Here is a 16,533-nt window from a genome sequence, read left to right as displayed (position 1 = left end):
ACTTTTCTGCTACTTTTTAAGAGGAATGAGAAGGAAACCACTACTTTTCATGCCAGAAACAAGTAGAACTTGAGCCTTCACCTCTCTTGCAGGGATGCTCGTCAGTGTTGCCGACCTGCTGAGCACTGAATGTGGCAGATGCCTTTGCGTGGGCAGCCCCAGACTGTCACTGCTGAGGTTGATGGTTTAGTTCAGGAGAGAAGGGTCCTGGCTGAGCAGTGAGGGCCCAGGGCTGGCTTGGTGTCCTGGCCTCATACTTGGCATCTGGCCCACACTCCCCTCCCGTGTGTCTGCTGCAGAATGACAGAAATGCCATTTTCTGCTCTCTCAGTGTCAGCTATTAAGTTATCTGCTCAGCTCTTCCTGGTGTCTGTCTAAGCTTCCTTAGTGTGCCTAAAGAAGGTTTAGATCTACGAGCCACATGTTTGTCTTGGCCACTAATAGGTATAATCTCTGAAGTTAATGGGCAAATGGCACCAATCCTTGGGAATCTTATTTTTGAATTAAAAACTATAATTGCTTCTTCAGCTCAGCTGAGCCTTGAGCTGAGCCACAAGAACGGCTTCCTCATGTGTGCATCTGTGAGTCCCCCGAGCGCCTGCTTCCCCCTGCCCGGTGCTTCTGTGATTGTTCCTCACACGAGGCCTTATGCGTCTGTCCATTCAGGCCATGCCCTAAGGGGGCTGTTGGCATCCCCAGGATAATGGCTCATGGTGAGTTTCTGAGTCAGAATTAAGGTCAGGTTCCCCCCCGGGGGCAGGGAGCCCCCTTACTCCATGAAGTTCATGAGAGGAGTGCCACCCACGTGGTGGCGTTGCCATCTCCACATGGAAGGGTGACCTGGTTGTGGGAGTCTCTAGAGGACTTCCTCTCGGGACAGGTCAAGGCAGGGCTGCCTGGGCACCCACCTTAGGTGTGAGCAGGGCGGCTCACGATGGAGACCTGAAAGTTTCTCCTGTGGTTTCTTCGGTGTTGCCAGAAAGAGGCTTGAGTTGGTTGGGTTTTTTTCTCTTACCTTTCTTCAGCCTCTAAAGTAATCCCTCCTGGCCTAGAACACATTCCCACCTCCCTGGGCTGATGGAGCAGCTTGGCTGCGTGGCCACACTTCGTGGCCAACATGCCCAGCCCAGTCTAGAAGGCTTTGGCCTCAGCACCTGGTTGGGCCACACGGGCCTCATCATGCTGCCCTCAGACCCCCAATACCATCAGCAGGGAGAATGGGCTGAGAAGCCTTCTTCCAAAACAGCCTGGGAGCATTTGCTGCCTGTGGCAGGCATTGTGGGGTCAAGCATCAGGAAGCAGGAGATGGTGACGTCCGCTAACCACACGGAGGCGGCCTGTGCAGGAGCGAGCATGGCTCCTTCTGAGTGAGGAGATGGCCTCCTGGACCGTGAAAGGTGGCATCACCCTGGGCACCGCTGTGTGCATGGGGGTGCCCCTCGAGTTCTGTGAACGCAGCCTAGCTGCGCGGGACCCAGGCCCTGCCTGCCCGTCTCCGTGCGCATTCGCCCTGCCTTCTACCACTCTTGCCTGGAATTGTGCATTCCACAGAGATGGGAGAGACCCAGCTCTTCCCGAGGAAGACACTTTCCCTGCAGCGGTCCTGTCTGTGCTGGTACCCCTGTGTGGACACTGACACGATGTTTTTCTTACCACCCAGTTTCCCTGCCTGTGAGCACTGTGTTGGCATGGTTTGCTGCTGCACCTTGTATTCAAATTGCACTTTCCAGAGATTTCTTTTTTTCCCATGTCTTCTTAATTTATGTATTTTTTTCCTTCTCATTTTCCTTCATTCTGGTCATTTTGTAACCTTCAACCAATAGAAGTATATAAAGATGTACACGGGCGGAGTGAGCTCATTGGCTGAGCAGATAGCCAATCAGCTTCAAAGGAAAGAACAACCCAAAGCCCTTCTAGACAAGAAGGAACTGGTAAGAGACGTCTCCAGGCACTGTCTAGCTAGACCCAGCACAGCCGTGGGAAACACACCTGTGTGCTTGAGTCGCTTATAACTTGTGTAGCCCGTGTATGCCATGCAGTAATTGCTTTTGAGGTTGTCTGGATTTTGATAACCAAATTTCTAAGATTGCAGTAGTTGTTGTGTGAGTCCAGGGACCCACATATATTCGTGTGAACTACATCAGCACTGAATAGATACAGATACAGCTACCCTCAGAACAGGACTCTGCCAGCGTTTCCATTTGAGCTAGGGACCCTCAGGCCCCTTCCTGCCTTCTTCCATGTGCGTCTTTTCCATCGTGCCCCTCCCAGCCCTTCTCGCCCCTCTCCTTCCATCGCTGTTTCTCTAAGACTCTTTCTTATCAGTATTCCCCAGCGTCGCCAGGCTGTATCATAGCATTACTCAAGTCTGGTGTGAGGCACTGTGATGCTGGCTCCCTCGTCCGTGGCAGCCTGACCCGGGCTTTCGCGGTTGTGCCCAGTGTTCCTTGTCAGCGCGTGGAGGCAGTGACTGTGGTGGTGACGTCACTCTGTGGCAGAGCCAAGAGCACGGTTGACCGTAGCCAGTCAGTAGTCTGGCTCAAAGCAGACCACTTAGTGAGTGTCTCGCCAGGCTGTGCCTCTAGGAGGGCCTGTGCGGCACTCCCTGAGGTGCTCCCCTTCCTCCCGACCGCCACCTGCAGGGCTCCATGAAGAAGGAGTTCCCGCAGAACCTGGGAGGCAGCGACACGTGCTACTTCTGCCAGAAGCGGGTCTACGTGATGGAGAGACTGAGCGCCGAGGGCAAGTTCTTCCACCGGAGCTGCTTCAAGTGCGAGTACTGCGCCACCACCCTGCGCCTCTCAGCCTACGCCTACGACATCGAGGATGGTGAGACGCCCCGCGCCTCGGGCCCCACGAAGAAACTGGGCTTGGAGAGCGTTTCCATCTGAGCTGGGCGCCTTTGGGCCCCTTCTGCCTTCTTCCATGTGCATCTTTTCCATCATGCCTCTCCCAACCTTTCTTGCCCCTCTCCCTCCACCGCTCTTTCTCTAAGACTCTTACTATCAGTATTTCCCAGCATCACCAGGCTGATGAGAATGGCATGCATTTACCCAAGTCATTTCCCTGACTTCAGGGACACTTACTTGTATTCTGACCTCAGGCTGCGAACTTGAGATAAAAGGAACACAAGATGAGGTTTTCGTCTTTACTTTACAGAAGGGGACTTGCACGTCCATAGAAGTCATATATTTTGCCTCAGGTTGATGATGACAGCCAGTTGGAACTGGGTCCCAGGCCCCTGGGTTCTCAGACATTTGCTCTTAGAGATGCCTGCAAGGCGGCCCATGTTAACACCTCTCTGGCATCTGTCTGATCTCTCTCTGGTGGGTTGTGAACCATTGCACGGGGCCTGAATCTGATTTACTGTGGTGTTCAAGGCCTGGTCTTTGGCAACATGTGCCAGTTTTTACAATGAAAAGACCTTGACAAGGTAAACAGTAGAGAATTCTGCACACAGATGATAGAGCCATCATGATGGGCAGAGGCAGGCTGGCTGCCATCTGAGGACCCTGCATTGATGACCCCCATCCCCATTCCTAGAGGATGCTGCAGGGACTTCGTGGGAGGCAGTCTTATAGATTCCAGAGTAATGAGGGGGCCTAGATTAATAGGAGAGGCAGTAATCTTTATAAGGTGGCATAAACACCCTGACACTGATAGAAGATTGCATGGCTGTGAGATTATACAGTGATGTCATACAGGAGAGGGATGCCATGCAGTTAGGACCTAGTCACTTCAGCTGTCCCGAGGATGAACAAACGGGCACCTCTGTCAGAAGGAGCAAGGAAGGAGCCCAGAGAGGTGAGCCAAGAAAGACTGACTCCTGCATGGTGCCTGGCCCTTCTACTATGTTGGTAAAAAGCATTCCCGAGTCAGGGAAGAGTGGAAGAATTAGGATGCTGTTTAGATAAGGCAGGCAGATTGTTTGCTGTCAAGTCTTTTGTTCCACCTCTCCCACATACCTGCTCTTTGGATAGCGCATTTGATCTCAAGGATGGGGCCTGGCAGAGGGAGCCACCCAATCTCGCTCAGCTGTCCCTGATGCTCAGGGTGTTTCTAGTTAGCCTCTCACCATGGAGTCTGCCCAGAAAGAAGATGCTGCAAGGCGCAGCTGATTGATCTACAGGTACTTTTGCCCATGGGTGTGTGTGCATCTTTGCTGCCTTCTGTGAAAGATGCGGAAGTGTAATGTGTGCTTCCAGGAGCTCACGGTCCTGTGGGGATGGGGCCCGTGAGAAGTAGCAGGCGACACGAGTGTGTGCAGCAAATGGCTCTGTGCACAGCCTAGGTTGTGGCTTTGGAGACGTGCGGGGAGGAGGAAATCTGTGAAGTTCAAGAGTGGCTTGGAATGACCTCGCTGACCCTTGGCTAGACTTTGAGAGAGAAGGGTATGGTGGCGGAGTAGTGGGCAGACGTGCGCACCTGGCAGGAGCTTGGGTGGCAGCGAGAGACCGGGACAGGATGAGGCCAGCCTGGTTGAGTGCAGTATTCTTAACACTGGAGCAGAAAAGACAGCCGTTCTAAACCAGCTTCCCAAATTTTAACCCAGCTAAACTTTTCATCAGCTTAGCCCCTCCACAGACCTCCCCCTCATCTGTCAGAGGACAGATGGACTACAGCCAGTAAGGAACTTTAGCGGCACTGAAGTTTTGGCCTGTTTTTTATCCAAGTTGCCGAGTGTCTCAGAAGTCTAACTGAAGAGGCTCAGAGAACAAAGAATAAGCTGGAGAGGTTGTGGCATGAGGAAGTAACCGAGGCCTTGTGCTGGGCCCCAGCTCATCACGCCCTTTGTCCTCACAACAACCCCATTAGGTAACTTTTTATTACTGTAATCAGAAATCAGGAAGCTGAGTTCAGAGAACTTATATGTTGTTTGTCCAAATTGACACAACTAGTAATAGCTCACTTGTACCAAATGACACCTAAGATTCATTCCAGGGCAGAGATTCAGGGATTGTGACTCCAGGCCTGCTGCCAACTCCATACTAGTAAATTAAGAATCATATTTGAAGATGTCCCCGTGTTTTACTTGTGGTGGTATTTGTTCTGTCTTCAGCTCTTTCTCGAGGATGCCGTCTGCTCAAACACAGAGCTGCTCTTTTTTTGCAAAACACTAGCTCGTTTGTGATCGCTGCCAGCTCTTAAGACAAGGACTCTAAATTAGTATCAGGCCTTCCCTGTCATCTTGAGAAGAGACACACACTACCTCCACAGGTGATGTGTGCAGGGTGGCCCTCATCAGTGACGAGCCTGAGACTGTCTCCATGCCTGCCTCTGTTACACGCCAGTCTGTTTCCACAGAGCAACTGGAGGGATTTTAAAAGGTGTGCCTTGGATCTCATCAATGTCCTAGCCACTGCCATGCAGACAGAGCCCACAACCTTGTCCCAGGTGGAGAGAGCATTGCGTGTCCACCCCAGCGTCTGCCGTCAGCTGCCCGCAATGTGCTGCACTCTTTGCTCCAGTGTCTTTCCATCCCATAAGCGTAATGAAGCCACTGCTCCTTAGGACGTGGCTCTGCTGTGTCCTCTCCTGGAGTACACCCCCTGGTCTCCACAGGGTGAGCTGCATGTGGCCCACATCTCCATGCGGCGCTCCTCAGAGAGGGGTCTGGCTCTTTTGAAAGAGGGCAGCTGCCCAGGCACCAGTGCGCCCGTGTGGTTCTCCATGCAGGGCTCGTACTGTCTCATCTTTCCCATGCGTCTCGGGAGAACAAGTCTGCCTGCCTGCCTGCCTGCCTGGGCGTCTTGGTGTTCATGTCGGTGGCTGTCATACAGTGGCACTCAGGCCTGGGTGAATGAATGAATGGACGGCCCACTTGACCTTGGGTTTGCCCTGTGGCCATCTGTTTTCTCCATTTCCCTTTTCCAGTCACTCCCGTATTCAGTTATCAGGATCCTTAATTTGGACCATTGAGAATCAGTCACTTGACTGAATCACCCACAATTCGTAGCTAATTTTTAAAAACATAGCAAGGCTGGGTTTCCCACTGAGGCAGGCATGGTAGTGTCGTGGTAGTCCAGGCTCTTGGCACCAGCATCCTGAACCACATCCGCCTCTGCGGTTCACTAACTGTGGGACACGCTGGGCAGGTCGCTCAGCCTTCTGTGCCTCACTGAGGAAGAGGTGGGTACGAATGGCACCTGCCTCACCGGCTTGTTTGAGGATTAAATGAGTTGATAGATGGAAAGCAGTTAAAGTAGTGTCTGGCACTTGGCAAATGTTAACATTAAAATTAGTGCTTTTTTTTTTTAAATAAGCAAAAAGTGCCATCGTCTTGAGTTTGGGAAGGGATGTGGGGAGATGCGCACACATGATTTGTGCCACCTCATTTAATATCTCCACCTATGAAGTGGGTGCTGTGTTCATCTCCATGGGAGGGGACATGTTCCAAAAGACAGATGAGTTCACACGGCTGCTGAGCAGTTGAGACGGTGTTGGAACTGAGATCACACTTAGCGCTCACGTTCCTCGCATCGCCTGTACTGCCTTCCTAGAGGACACAGTTTGCTGGAACTTTCTGATTAGGCTTGGAGGTCTTGTTTCTGAAATGTAAACCTTCTTTCTTTATTAGTTGAGGATACCAGAGCAGAGTTCAAGGAGGATTCGGTTGAGTTCAATTGAGTTAGAGTTTAAGATCTGGGATTCCACTTTTGCAAAAACAAGCAAATTCATGTAGGAAAAAAATAGAAGGAAGAAATGAAAGCCATGATAGCATTTTAGTTTTCTGATACTGTAAGAAGCAATGCTCTTGGTTACAAGTAATAGAAACCCAGTGCAGATTACAATTGAAGCCTTAGCTTGACAGCTTCCGGCCAGATAGCAGTCCTCAGGGAAGGGCTGCCCCTTCCCTCACCTCCCTCAGCATCCCCATAACGTCTCCAGCGAGCCTGCCTTCAGCCACATGCCAGTCCCCAGAGCACCCTGTCCTGGGTGGGGTGGAGGGAGTGAGTTGCTGAGTGGCCTGGGTCATACGTGACTGGTGGTGGAAGCTCAGGCCAGGTGGTTGCCAGCCCCTGTCAGAGTCTCATGGAGGAGGGAAGGGTATTTCTTAAAGAATGAGATACAAAACAGACCAAAACAAGTAGCACATGATCCAAGCACTTGTACATCTTATCTTATCCTAATTATTGGTAGCCAACATGTACAAAAGCTGAGTGGCTTATTCAGATGGAAAAGGAAGTTGTGGCCAAGCTCCAGGCGACAACCCATGGCTCTACCCCTCTGGTGGAGAAACAGGCGGTAAGATTGGCGGGCTTTTGGCCGTCAGGATCAGGGGTCGCCACTGTAGAGTCTCTGCATCCTGACCAAGTGCCAGTAGCCAGTGAATCATTCTGAGAAAGTATACTAGGCATTGTGAAAAGTATTTAAAATCTGTGTCTTCCTAATAGATTTATTCAGCATTGGGTAGGGAGTGCAGGTGAAACAAGTCAGTTTCTCTGAAGGAAAAGAAGAAAGATAGATCATCAGGGAAAAGGAAAGGGAAGAATGCCATCTTACCCTTATTTTCTTTGACATTTAGGTCCTCTTGTAGCTTTGAGATCAGGGAAGCTCATTTGTCTAAGAAGCAGTCTCTACAAATGAGGAAAGTGAAATGAGATTACTTCTGTTTCAGCAGTTTTTATAGTAGGGTTTATCACTTGAGATACAAAAGTCTTCGCTCTTTAAGTGAGAGTAAAAAAATGACTCTGTGGGTTAATTCCATTACCAAAGTCATGGGGAAATTCAAGTCCAGTGTTGTTCAGATTTTTCTGACCACACTCCCCATGGGGATACACATTACATTGAGACCCAGACACAGCTGCAAGTTCCAAGAAGTAATGTTTTATTCTCATCACGCCACAGTACACTCTGGTTTCGTTTCGTTTCTGTTCTATTCTGTTCTGTTCCATTCTATTCTATTCTATTCTGTTCTATTATGTTCTGTTCTGTTCCATCCTACTTATAATCCACTGCAGTATTTTTTTGTTTTCTAATGTCCTTTCCTGCTGATCCTGACCCTCTGAGGGGACTGGGAGGGGGTGAGGGATAGGGTGCAGGAGGGGGAGCAGCGGAGATGGGCCTGTCAGAGCCGATGCCTAGCGATGCCGCACCCCTGCAGACTCCACGCCTCCAGCCCTGCAGCCTCCACCCCGCACTTGTATTCATTCTTGCTTTCCCCAGCAATGCTACTCCCAGCGTTTCATGTGACCACATCTTTGTTCCTCACACACTGCCACTTTGTTTGCTGGCCCTGCCACACAGGCCTCACATCTTCGCTCTGGGCACTGATTGGGTGATGGCTCAATGGCCTTCACATTCCCAAAGGAAAAGACCCCGTTCAGGCCAGGGGAGAGGAGGGCTAGAATCAAAGTTTACTGGGGGGAACCGACTTCCCAGTAAACCAGAAAGCTGGGCCCAGGGAAGGCTGGGTGGCTTGATGGCCTCCTGAGGCTGGAGGAGATGGAAAGGAGTGGCTGAGACCAGGGAGGCTCGTTCAGGATCGGTGCCTGGCTCATCGCCTCTGTCCCTGCCTCTTGCTGTCCGCAGGTAAATTCTACTGTAAGCCACACTACTGCTATCGACTCTCTGGCTACGCACAAAGGAAGAGACCAGCGGTGGCTCCCCTGTCTGGAAAGGTAATGGTGACCATCCTGTAAGTGGGGGAGAAGCAGTGGGTGTTGCAGCAGTGTGGCTATGGGCCAGGGGCGGCCAACCTGCAAAGACCCCCCTGCCGCCTTGCCTCTCCTGGGAGTGGGGAGGGCCCGAGACGCAGTGGCACCCCAGGTGGGGAGGGAAGCATCTTTCATGGATGATCTGAGGTTGCCTCGCTAAGGTGAAGGCTCCACCTGCCGCCTGAGTGGGACCCAGGAGATGATGCAGCTCTCCGTCTCAGCTGTGTAGACATCTGCCTTTGTCAACACACATCTTTCTGAGAGGACCCCCTGCCACTGGGGTGATGCCCACTCATGTTCCACATGATTAAAGCCTCCCCTAGAAGGGCAGAGTGGGAGAGGAGACTCTGTCCGGAGGATCCCTCTGCTCCTCGGTGACCCCACCCTCACTCCCCACACCCAGAGGGCGCCCTGCCTACGGGGCGTTTCACTCATTCTGTGAGTTACTTGAGAACTTTCTCCTTTCTTATGCTCTTCTTAATGAGGGTGGCTTCTCCACCTCTCTTTGCCAAGGTGAACCCAGCAGTCTCTTCAGCATGGCTGCCACCTTGTCAGCACGCCTGCCTGTCAGTCCCCCTTGAGGGCTTCTGTTGCCCACAGAGGGACTTGCAGGAAGAGGTGCACCTGGGTGGATCTAGACGTTGACTCCCGGTGACTCAGGAGGCTGAGGTGGGAGGATTGCCTGAGCCCAGGAGGTTGGGGCTGCAGTGAGCTATGATGACGCCACTGCACTCCTGCCTGGGCAACAGCAAGGCCCTGTCTCTTAAAAATAAGTAAAATTTAAAACCAGCCTGTCAGATTGTCAGTGCCTCTAGGGCTTTGAGGATTTGAGTGCATCAGTCAGAGCCACTCTTGTTTTTCCATGAACTTTCCTAGGAGGCCAAAGGACCCCTGCAGGATGGCCCCACCACAGACGCCAACGGACGGGCCAGCGCTGTGGCCGGCTCGACTGAGAGAACCCCAGGTAGCCTCACTTCCTTGTTTGGCTGGGTGGCGCGTCACTCCCTCGGCCTCTGTGACAAGGCCAAGGGCATGAGCCAGCACCTCCAAAGCAACATTTCTTCATTCGGGCATCAAGTGGCCCAAAACCCTCTGGACTCCTTTTTCATGTGCCAGCTGCTTGCATTCGGAGTCCCCTTTCTCTATGGCCTGTCGGAGGTGCTGGTGCAAATCAGAGGGGAGTTCCACTGGCAGGCTGTGGCCCAGTGAGGGCCATCCGGTGGGCGGCAGAGCCATGAAGTGCGATCCCTCAGCCCCGTCCAGCAGCATCACACATGAGGGCGGCCCTGGTCCTGTGTGGGTAGACAGGAGCTTGTAGGCACTCAGACACTGCTCTCATTATCACTCCTGATGAGGCCAAGGCCACTTGGCCCCTCATGCAGTTTGCTTCCAAGCTCCTCTGATGGCCTGGAGCTGCGTTGATTAAACCCCGTGGTCTGGCTTTGCGTTCACCTTCACTTAAGATTCTGCGTCCTGTTCCGTGTCACTGTGTCTGGATGAGCCGTGGCTGCTCTCCTGTCTGCCCTGCACCGTGGTGGGGCATGCCCTGTCCTGACCCCATGGCCACTGGGCTTCTCATGAGGTCCCAGCCCTAACCTGTCCCACTTTCATGACCACTTCCTTGTGTTGGGAGGTGAACAAAACCATGTCTACCTCTAAAAACACATTTATTCTTGTCATAGCATGGCAGGACTTGCCGGGTTTGTGGGTACAAGGCCTGTTGGGAAGAATTATGTAGGTTTTTTCCTTAAAATGGCCTCTCTCAGTTCCATGTAAAACTTGTCTGTGAGATGTGTCCGCAGCTCCGCAAACTGCTCCGGGTGTTTCACAGCCCAGGGTCACTGGGGCAAGAGGGGGCCAGCAGGGCTGTGTTTCTGTCTGTCACACTTTCCTCTTGTTCAAAACACATATATCTCAAGCAGCTATGTACAAAACTGGTAAAAACTGAAGATGGTCAGCCAATGCCAGGAACCGTGGAGGAGTTGGTCATAGAATTCCTGTGGTGGGACAACAGAATTACCCATTTGGCCCTCACTGAGAGGTTCCAGAGATGCATCCTTTCCCTTCCCTAAGAGCTGGTTCATGTAGGCCTTGTGGTGCTCATTCTGGGAGAGGGAAAATGTACCCAGAGGCTAGGCGGCACACCCTGGGAGCAGTGAACTGGAGGCCGGGACCCAGAGAACCCCAGCCAAGCCAGGTGAACTCAGCTTCTGCTACTGAACGTGTCCTTGTTATAATCTGAGCAAGTTGTTTAAGTGCCCTGCAGGTGGGACCAACATTTTAGAGCCATGTTTCAACCATTAATGACTTTTAAACCTTCTGCAGTCTTGAAGATCTTTATAATCTGTCTTAAGTACCAACAGGCCTTTGCAGCTGACACTCTCAGAGCATGGGCAGAATCACTGGTAGAGAAAAATAACCAAAGGGGTCTAGACAGAGACTTCGGCTTTATGCTATAGAAGGTACATTCATTTGGGGAGAGCGCCACCTTGTTAGTCTGGGCCCTGTTTCAGCAGAGATGGATTTTCTGAGGAACCCGACTACTCAGTAGAACAACTCAAAAGAGATTGAACTGTCCATTTGGGTTTGGAGTACAGAACATTCTTTAAAAAGAATGAAACACAATGAAGTTTAGGTTATTCCTGAATGAAGCCAGGTTTGCTGACTTTCCCATCCTGGTTCAGGTTGCCATTCTTGCTGTCTAATTGAAAGTATAATGGGTTTCAGGTTTTTGGGAGTTCTAAAGAATTAAGGGTTCCATAGAGAAGAAGAATGTTCTACCTAGTGGGGAGACAGGGTGAGAGCTGGCAGTGTGGTTAAAGAACAAAACCTCCAAGAAAGAGTCAGAGCCCTGAGGACGTCTCGGTCCACGTGGCTCTCGATCCTGAGCCAGAAAGTGACTTGGTATAGCACGGGAGTTCACAATGTGGTATTCCGAAGGAAACACAGTGTGGACCCATACAGTTAATGACAGGCACTGTCCCCCAGCTTAGGTGGCAAAGGTCAGTGAGCTCAGGGCTGAGGGGCTCACCCTCCGGCAGCTCAGAGCCCAGGGCACCTTGCCTCCTGGTGAGCTCCCTCTGCTGCTAGCCTCACTAGGAAAGGAACAGGATTATGGGTAGTATTTTATGGCTGGCATGAAATAGATACCTTTTTGTCCTTTGATAGAGATTTCCTTCTTTAAATATGAAACTGAAGCTTTGATGACTTAACTAGACTTCCTTTTGAAAAATTTCAGAGAAGCTCAGGTGTGGCCGGGCGCGGTGGCTCACGCCTGTAATCCCTGCACTTTGGGAGGCTGAGGCGGGTGGATCACGAGGTCAGGAGATTGAGACCATCCTGGCCAACATGGTGAAACCCCGTCTCTACTAAAAATACAAAAAATCAGCTGGCGTGATGACATGCGCCTGTAGTCCCAGCTTTCAAGAGGCTGAGGCAGGAGAATCTCTTGAACCAGGAAAGCAGAGGTTGCAGTGAGCCGAGATCGTACCATTGCACTCCAGCCTGACGACAGAGCTAGACTCCATCTAAAAAAAGAAAAAAGAAAAGGGAAAGCTGAGGTATTTCAGGGCCCCAGAATGTATGTGGTAGAAACTAGTCATTAGTGCAGACCCATGGTAGCCGCCTCCACTGTGTGCTCGACCAGAAGAGGCCATGATGAAGGCACTTGATTCTCTTGTGTGTAACTCAACCATCCTCCCTAGACCTACGTCCCCAGGAGGCAGGGCTGGTAAAGCTATGACTGGGCAGTGTTTGACCCAGCTGTGCTTTTACTCTGTGCCTGCTCTTTATATTGTGGCATTTCACTCTTCTCCTTTATGTTCTTTTTCTTTTTATGCCAAAATTCTTGCTATTGCCAAAACAAAAACAAAATAACACACCCGTACCCAATTAAACCCACAGTTCAAAGAACGCACTCTAGGTCGGCTTTAAAGTGTTGTCTTTCTCTGGGAACCAAATCTGTACTTGCTGCCTAATTTAGTGTTTGGGGGGCATTGTTTACAGTATTTTTGTTTGTAATGTGCTTTTAATATAGAAATTCTCTTTTTTGTTCTTAAATCTATAAATGCTCTGTTTCCAAGCTTATACTTACTACTACATATTAGTGGTCCTGGCACAGATTTTCTTACCCTGGCCTCGTACTATCCACCATGACTTTAGAAAAAGTTTAAACAACAATAGGCAGAGAAAGGAAATCCCAAAATGGGATTATTTCCCCCTGGGACATGAGAAGTTTAGTTGCAGGTTTCTTGAATTCGTTTTTGTCGGAGGAATCTTCTTTTTATCTGATACGGTCGATAACCAAAAATGGAGCAGGGTAGCCGAAGGCATAGCCGGAAGGGAATAGAAGAGCTTTTTCCGCTGAGTGCTCATCACCTGGTTCATTGGCAGTGCCGGCCAGAGATGGAAGGGGAGAAACACGTTAGTTTCCTCTCATCTTATGAAAAAGATGCTCTGGAGTTAAAAAATGAAGGTCACAAGTGGCAGTTGCCTGACCCGCGTCCCCAGACACTCCTTTCCTGGTAACCATGAGGTTCCATAGTTGAGATCCTGAATGGGCCGTTAGGACACGCAGGCCTTTCCCACAGCAGCGAGAGGGGCGGCCAGGCAGTAGAATTTCATTCAGCCCTGGGTTTCCCACCTGACAGAGGAAGTTAGGAAGTCTTACTGCTTCCCAAGTCCTCTTCCCTTCTAGGCATTTATGGAAAGCCTTTTAGTAGAGCAAGGGAATTCTGCAGTCCAGCTTACCTCCCACCTGACCCCAAGAGCCACAGTTGACAGCGATGTGTGAGTGTTTATGTTTAGGTACACATTTGTATGTATATAGATCTAATTGCACATAAATGGGTAGATATTTATTTATTGCACCCTAAATTACAGTAATAATAATAATTGTGGAGCTGTTGCTAAAGCTTCTTATTCTGGTTCTGAGAACCACGGGAGCCTCACACTGGGGAGCCGTACCCCAGGTCGGGGCTTTGAGGACACACAGCAGCCTAAGGGCAGCAGGCCTGTAGGGAAATGAGTGGGTGGGTATCTCAGAAAAGGAGCAGCACACACCCCAAGAAATGGCCCCAAGAGCAAACTAGGACAGCAGGGGGCTACCGCTGCCAGGGCACCACGGAGAGCCGGCCACCCGCCTCGTGTGTCTTCTGTCTGGCTTGCATGCTGGCTCCACTGAGTTAGCTGTGTGAGCTCACTCCTGTCTTTTGGTGGTTAGTGCATCTTCAGCTCTTTTCTGCAGGACACTGGAAGATTCTTAGGCCGTCCCAAAAGGGGTTCCACCATGGCCTTGAAGGTCTGGGCCCCAAGGGGTTCACTTTTCTCCCGAGGCATTCAGCTTGGGGTGCATGCGGGAGGGGCGGACAGCCAGCCGGCTTCCCGGCGGCAGTACGAGAGCCCAACAGGAGAGGATTAGCTGTGCCAAGGAACACTCCGCTGCTGCCTGTCTACTGCCCGCCTTCGCTCAACCTTTATTTTTACCCTTGTTTTTAACCTGTGCTCTTGTGAGTTCTTGGTGTGTTTCTTTGTGAGTTTTTATTTAATGGTGTAACTTTGTTTTTGCCGTTTACTGTGAAACCAAGGTGTCGTGCTTTTATTTATTTATTTTTTTTAACAAATGTTACATTCTTATTTAAGAGAATAAATTCCAAACAATCTTTGGGTTTCTGAGTTTTTCTTTTCCTTCCCTTTCTCTTGACCAGAGGGTGGGAAAGGGGGAAGCTCAGGCAGGTCTTGGGAGTGGGCTTGAGGCCGCTGTGGCTCAGGACTCCCACTCCGGGGGTCAGCAAGACAGCAAGGTGCAAAGTGGGGAAATAGGTTTTTATACCTGACATAGGTTCCCGTTAACAAAGGACTCCTGTGTAGGGGCTGGAGTGGTGTGAAGTTTTGCTTTGCAGCAGCTGCAAGTGGAGAAAAGCAAGACAGATGCCACCTGTGTCCATGAACCTTGGGTGCAGTCCCCCAGCAGGAGGGCCCGCTGGCTGGGCAGATGGAGGGGTGGAAATGCCACACACAGCCTGGTCAACCATAGGGACAAAGAGCTAGGCACCTTCTTCCTGCCTCCAACTGGCAGGGAGCTGGGGCCAGGGACGTGTCTTGTCTTCTGCCTGGAGGCTCTGCCAGGCATGCCCGCAGGCGCAGCAGCCTTGCTCCTGGTGAGGTTGAAAGTTCTTGCTCTTTCCTCCCAAGCTGATTTCTCTCTCATGCTGTCTTTGGTGTGACCTGGACACTGAGCTGGGATATCTGATTCTGTTTGCCCCTTCTCCAGCCTGGAGAGACTAGCCTGTATTAAAAACAGACTATTCCCTTCTCACACATACTGCTGCTGGCTTTAGCAGCCATGGCACTGTTCCCACATTTTGCCACCTGCAGTGGGCACAGGCCTAGCCTCATGCTGAATTGACCCAGGAGAGGGCACTGTGCTGTGGTGAGCAGAGCTCTCAGCCCCGAGTCTGCACCTGCCAGGCCCTAGGCACTTGGGTGTTCTCATATGCAAGAGCCCTCGCTGGCCTCCGTCCCCCCGGAGCAGCTCTCTTGGCTTCCCGATAGATCAGAGCAGCAGGGCCCTAGGGTCTGCTTGGCATTCTCAACAACCACAGTCCAGGTCAGGGAGGGCCTCACCTCCCAGTCGCTCACAGCTCTGCTGTGACACCGTCATTTTCCTCAGAGCCTTGCTGGTTCCGAGAGTCTGGGCGGTGTCTCCTGGCCTACTCATGGCCTTCCCTCCCTTTAGCCCCCCAGGTCCGTAGCCTCTTGCTTCCCTTTCTCTGAAATAAGTCAGTCGGTGCCTGCAGAAAGGAGAGAAGGAATTAGGGTGTGGGAGGCGCAATAAGTGACAGTAAATTAAGAGTCAGTAATAAGGACGGATACGTACATGTGCATAATTTTCAAATCTTAGCCCCTGGCTACTGCTGCTTTCCCATTCCCCAGCAAAAAAGGGGAGGGGATGTTTAGAGCAATGCACTGAAGCTTCTAGCAGGAAGGTGGGGATTGTGTGGAATCAGGAATGGGATTCCGTGCTGCCCATTGGGAACACCCTGGAAAATCCCCTTTGGATCTCAGTTTCCTTCTGAAACTTCTTGAAATCTGTTCTCTTTTCTCATAAATTCCTTGTCAGTTTCCCTAATTAACACACTGCCTAAGAGGGATGCGGTGGCACAGACATGGAAGGAGAGCAGGCTGTGAAAATGGGCCACTCTATTTTCATGCTAAAAAATAGGGCAGGATGATGCCGTATAGGACCCAGGTCCCACAAGTGCCCCCTGAGATAAAAACACCCGTGTGGGGCTCTGAAAGGCAGCAGCCAGGCAGAGATTTCAGGGTGAGTCTCTCCAAATTCCAGCCCCTTTCACAAAGCCCTGAAACCTCCTTGAGACTCAGAAGCCAGCCCTTGCAGCTCACTCGGCCAAGCTCCTCACAAGTGCCAGCAAGTAGATTAGTCATAATGAAACAAGGGGTGGCGAGGCCCATTGGCACTCCTGCCCAGGTCAGGTCATGGCACTGTGGTCTCCTCTCACCACCGCCCAGAATTCTCAGCACCCTGTCGGCTGCCAACACCTCTTTCTTTATAATTGCTCCTTGTCTCCTCACCGCTTACCTTGGCGGGAGGAGGTGGTAGGCTTGTGCACAGAAACACCTTTCAATGCCCGGGAGGGGACGCGGGCCTCCAGGCGGATGGGACTCTCCATCAATTACTTCCGGGTTCTACCAGCCACGTGAACACCAGCTCCCTTTTACTTCCTGTGGGCCAATTTCCACGTTGCTTTGCAAAAACAGTTTATGAACACTTTCTGAATATTTTGGGGGCACTTTAATGGGTCTCCAAGAAGGACAGTGGGCAAGAGGTTGAAACACTGCCAGCATCCTCACCCTA

At 51.2% G+C, this 16,533-nt stretch overlaps 1 protein-coding gene across 1 annotated transcript in view; it reads left to right on the top strand.

The window, feature by feature from the left end:
* MICAL3 (microtubule associated monooxygenase, calponin and LIM domain containing 3) overlaps positions 1-16,533 on the top strand; it is a 1,031,057-nt gene that overhangs the window by 42,191 nt on the left and 972,333 nt on the right. The window contains exons 18-20 of the mRNA XM_031934616.1: positions 2,643-2,829; positions 8,533-8,621; positions 9,534-9,621. Of these exons, the coding sequence (XP_031790476.1) occupies positions 2,643-2,829; positions 8,533-8,621; positions 9,534-9,621 (364 nt within the window). The remainder of the gene's footprint in view (positions 1-2,642; positions 2,830-8,532; positions 8,622-9,533; positions 9,622-16,533) is intronic.

This window comes from Piliocolobus tephrosceles, chromosome 19 (assembly GCF_002776525.5).
Source record: "Piliocolobus tephrosceles isolate RC106 chromosome 19, ASM277652v3, whole genome shotgun sequence".
NCBI classification, from domain to species: Eukaryota; Metazoa; Chordata; class Mammalia; order Primates; family Cercopithecidae; genus Piliocolobus; species Piliocolobus tephrosceles.
Note: the sequence above shows the minus strand (reverse complement) of the source record. Positions and strands in the feature narration are given on the sequence as shown.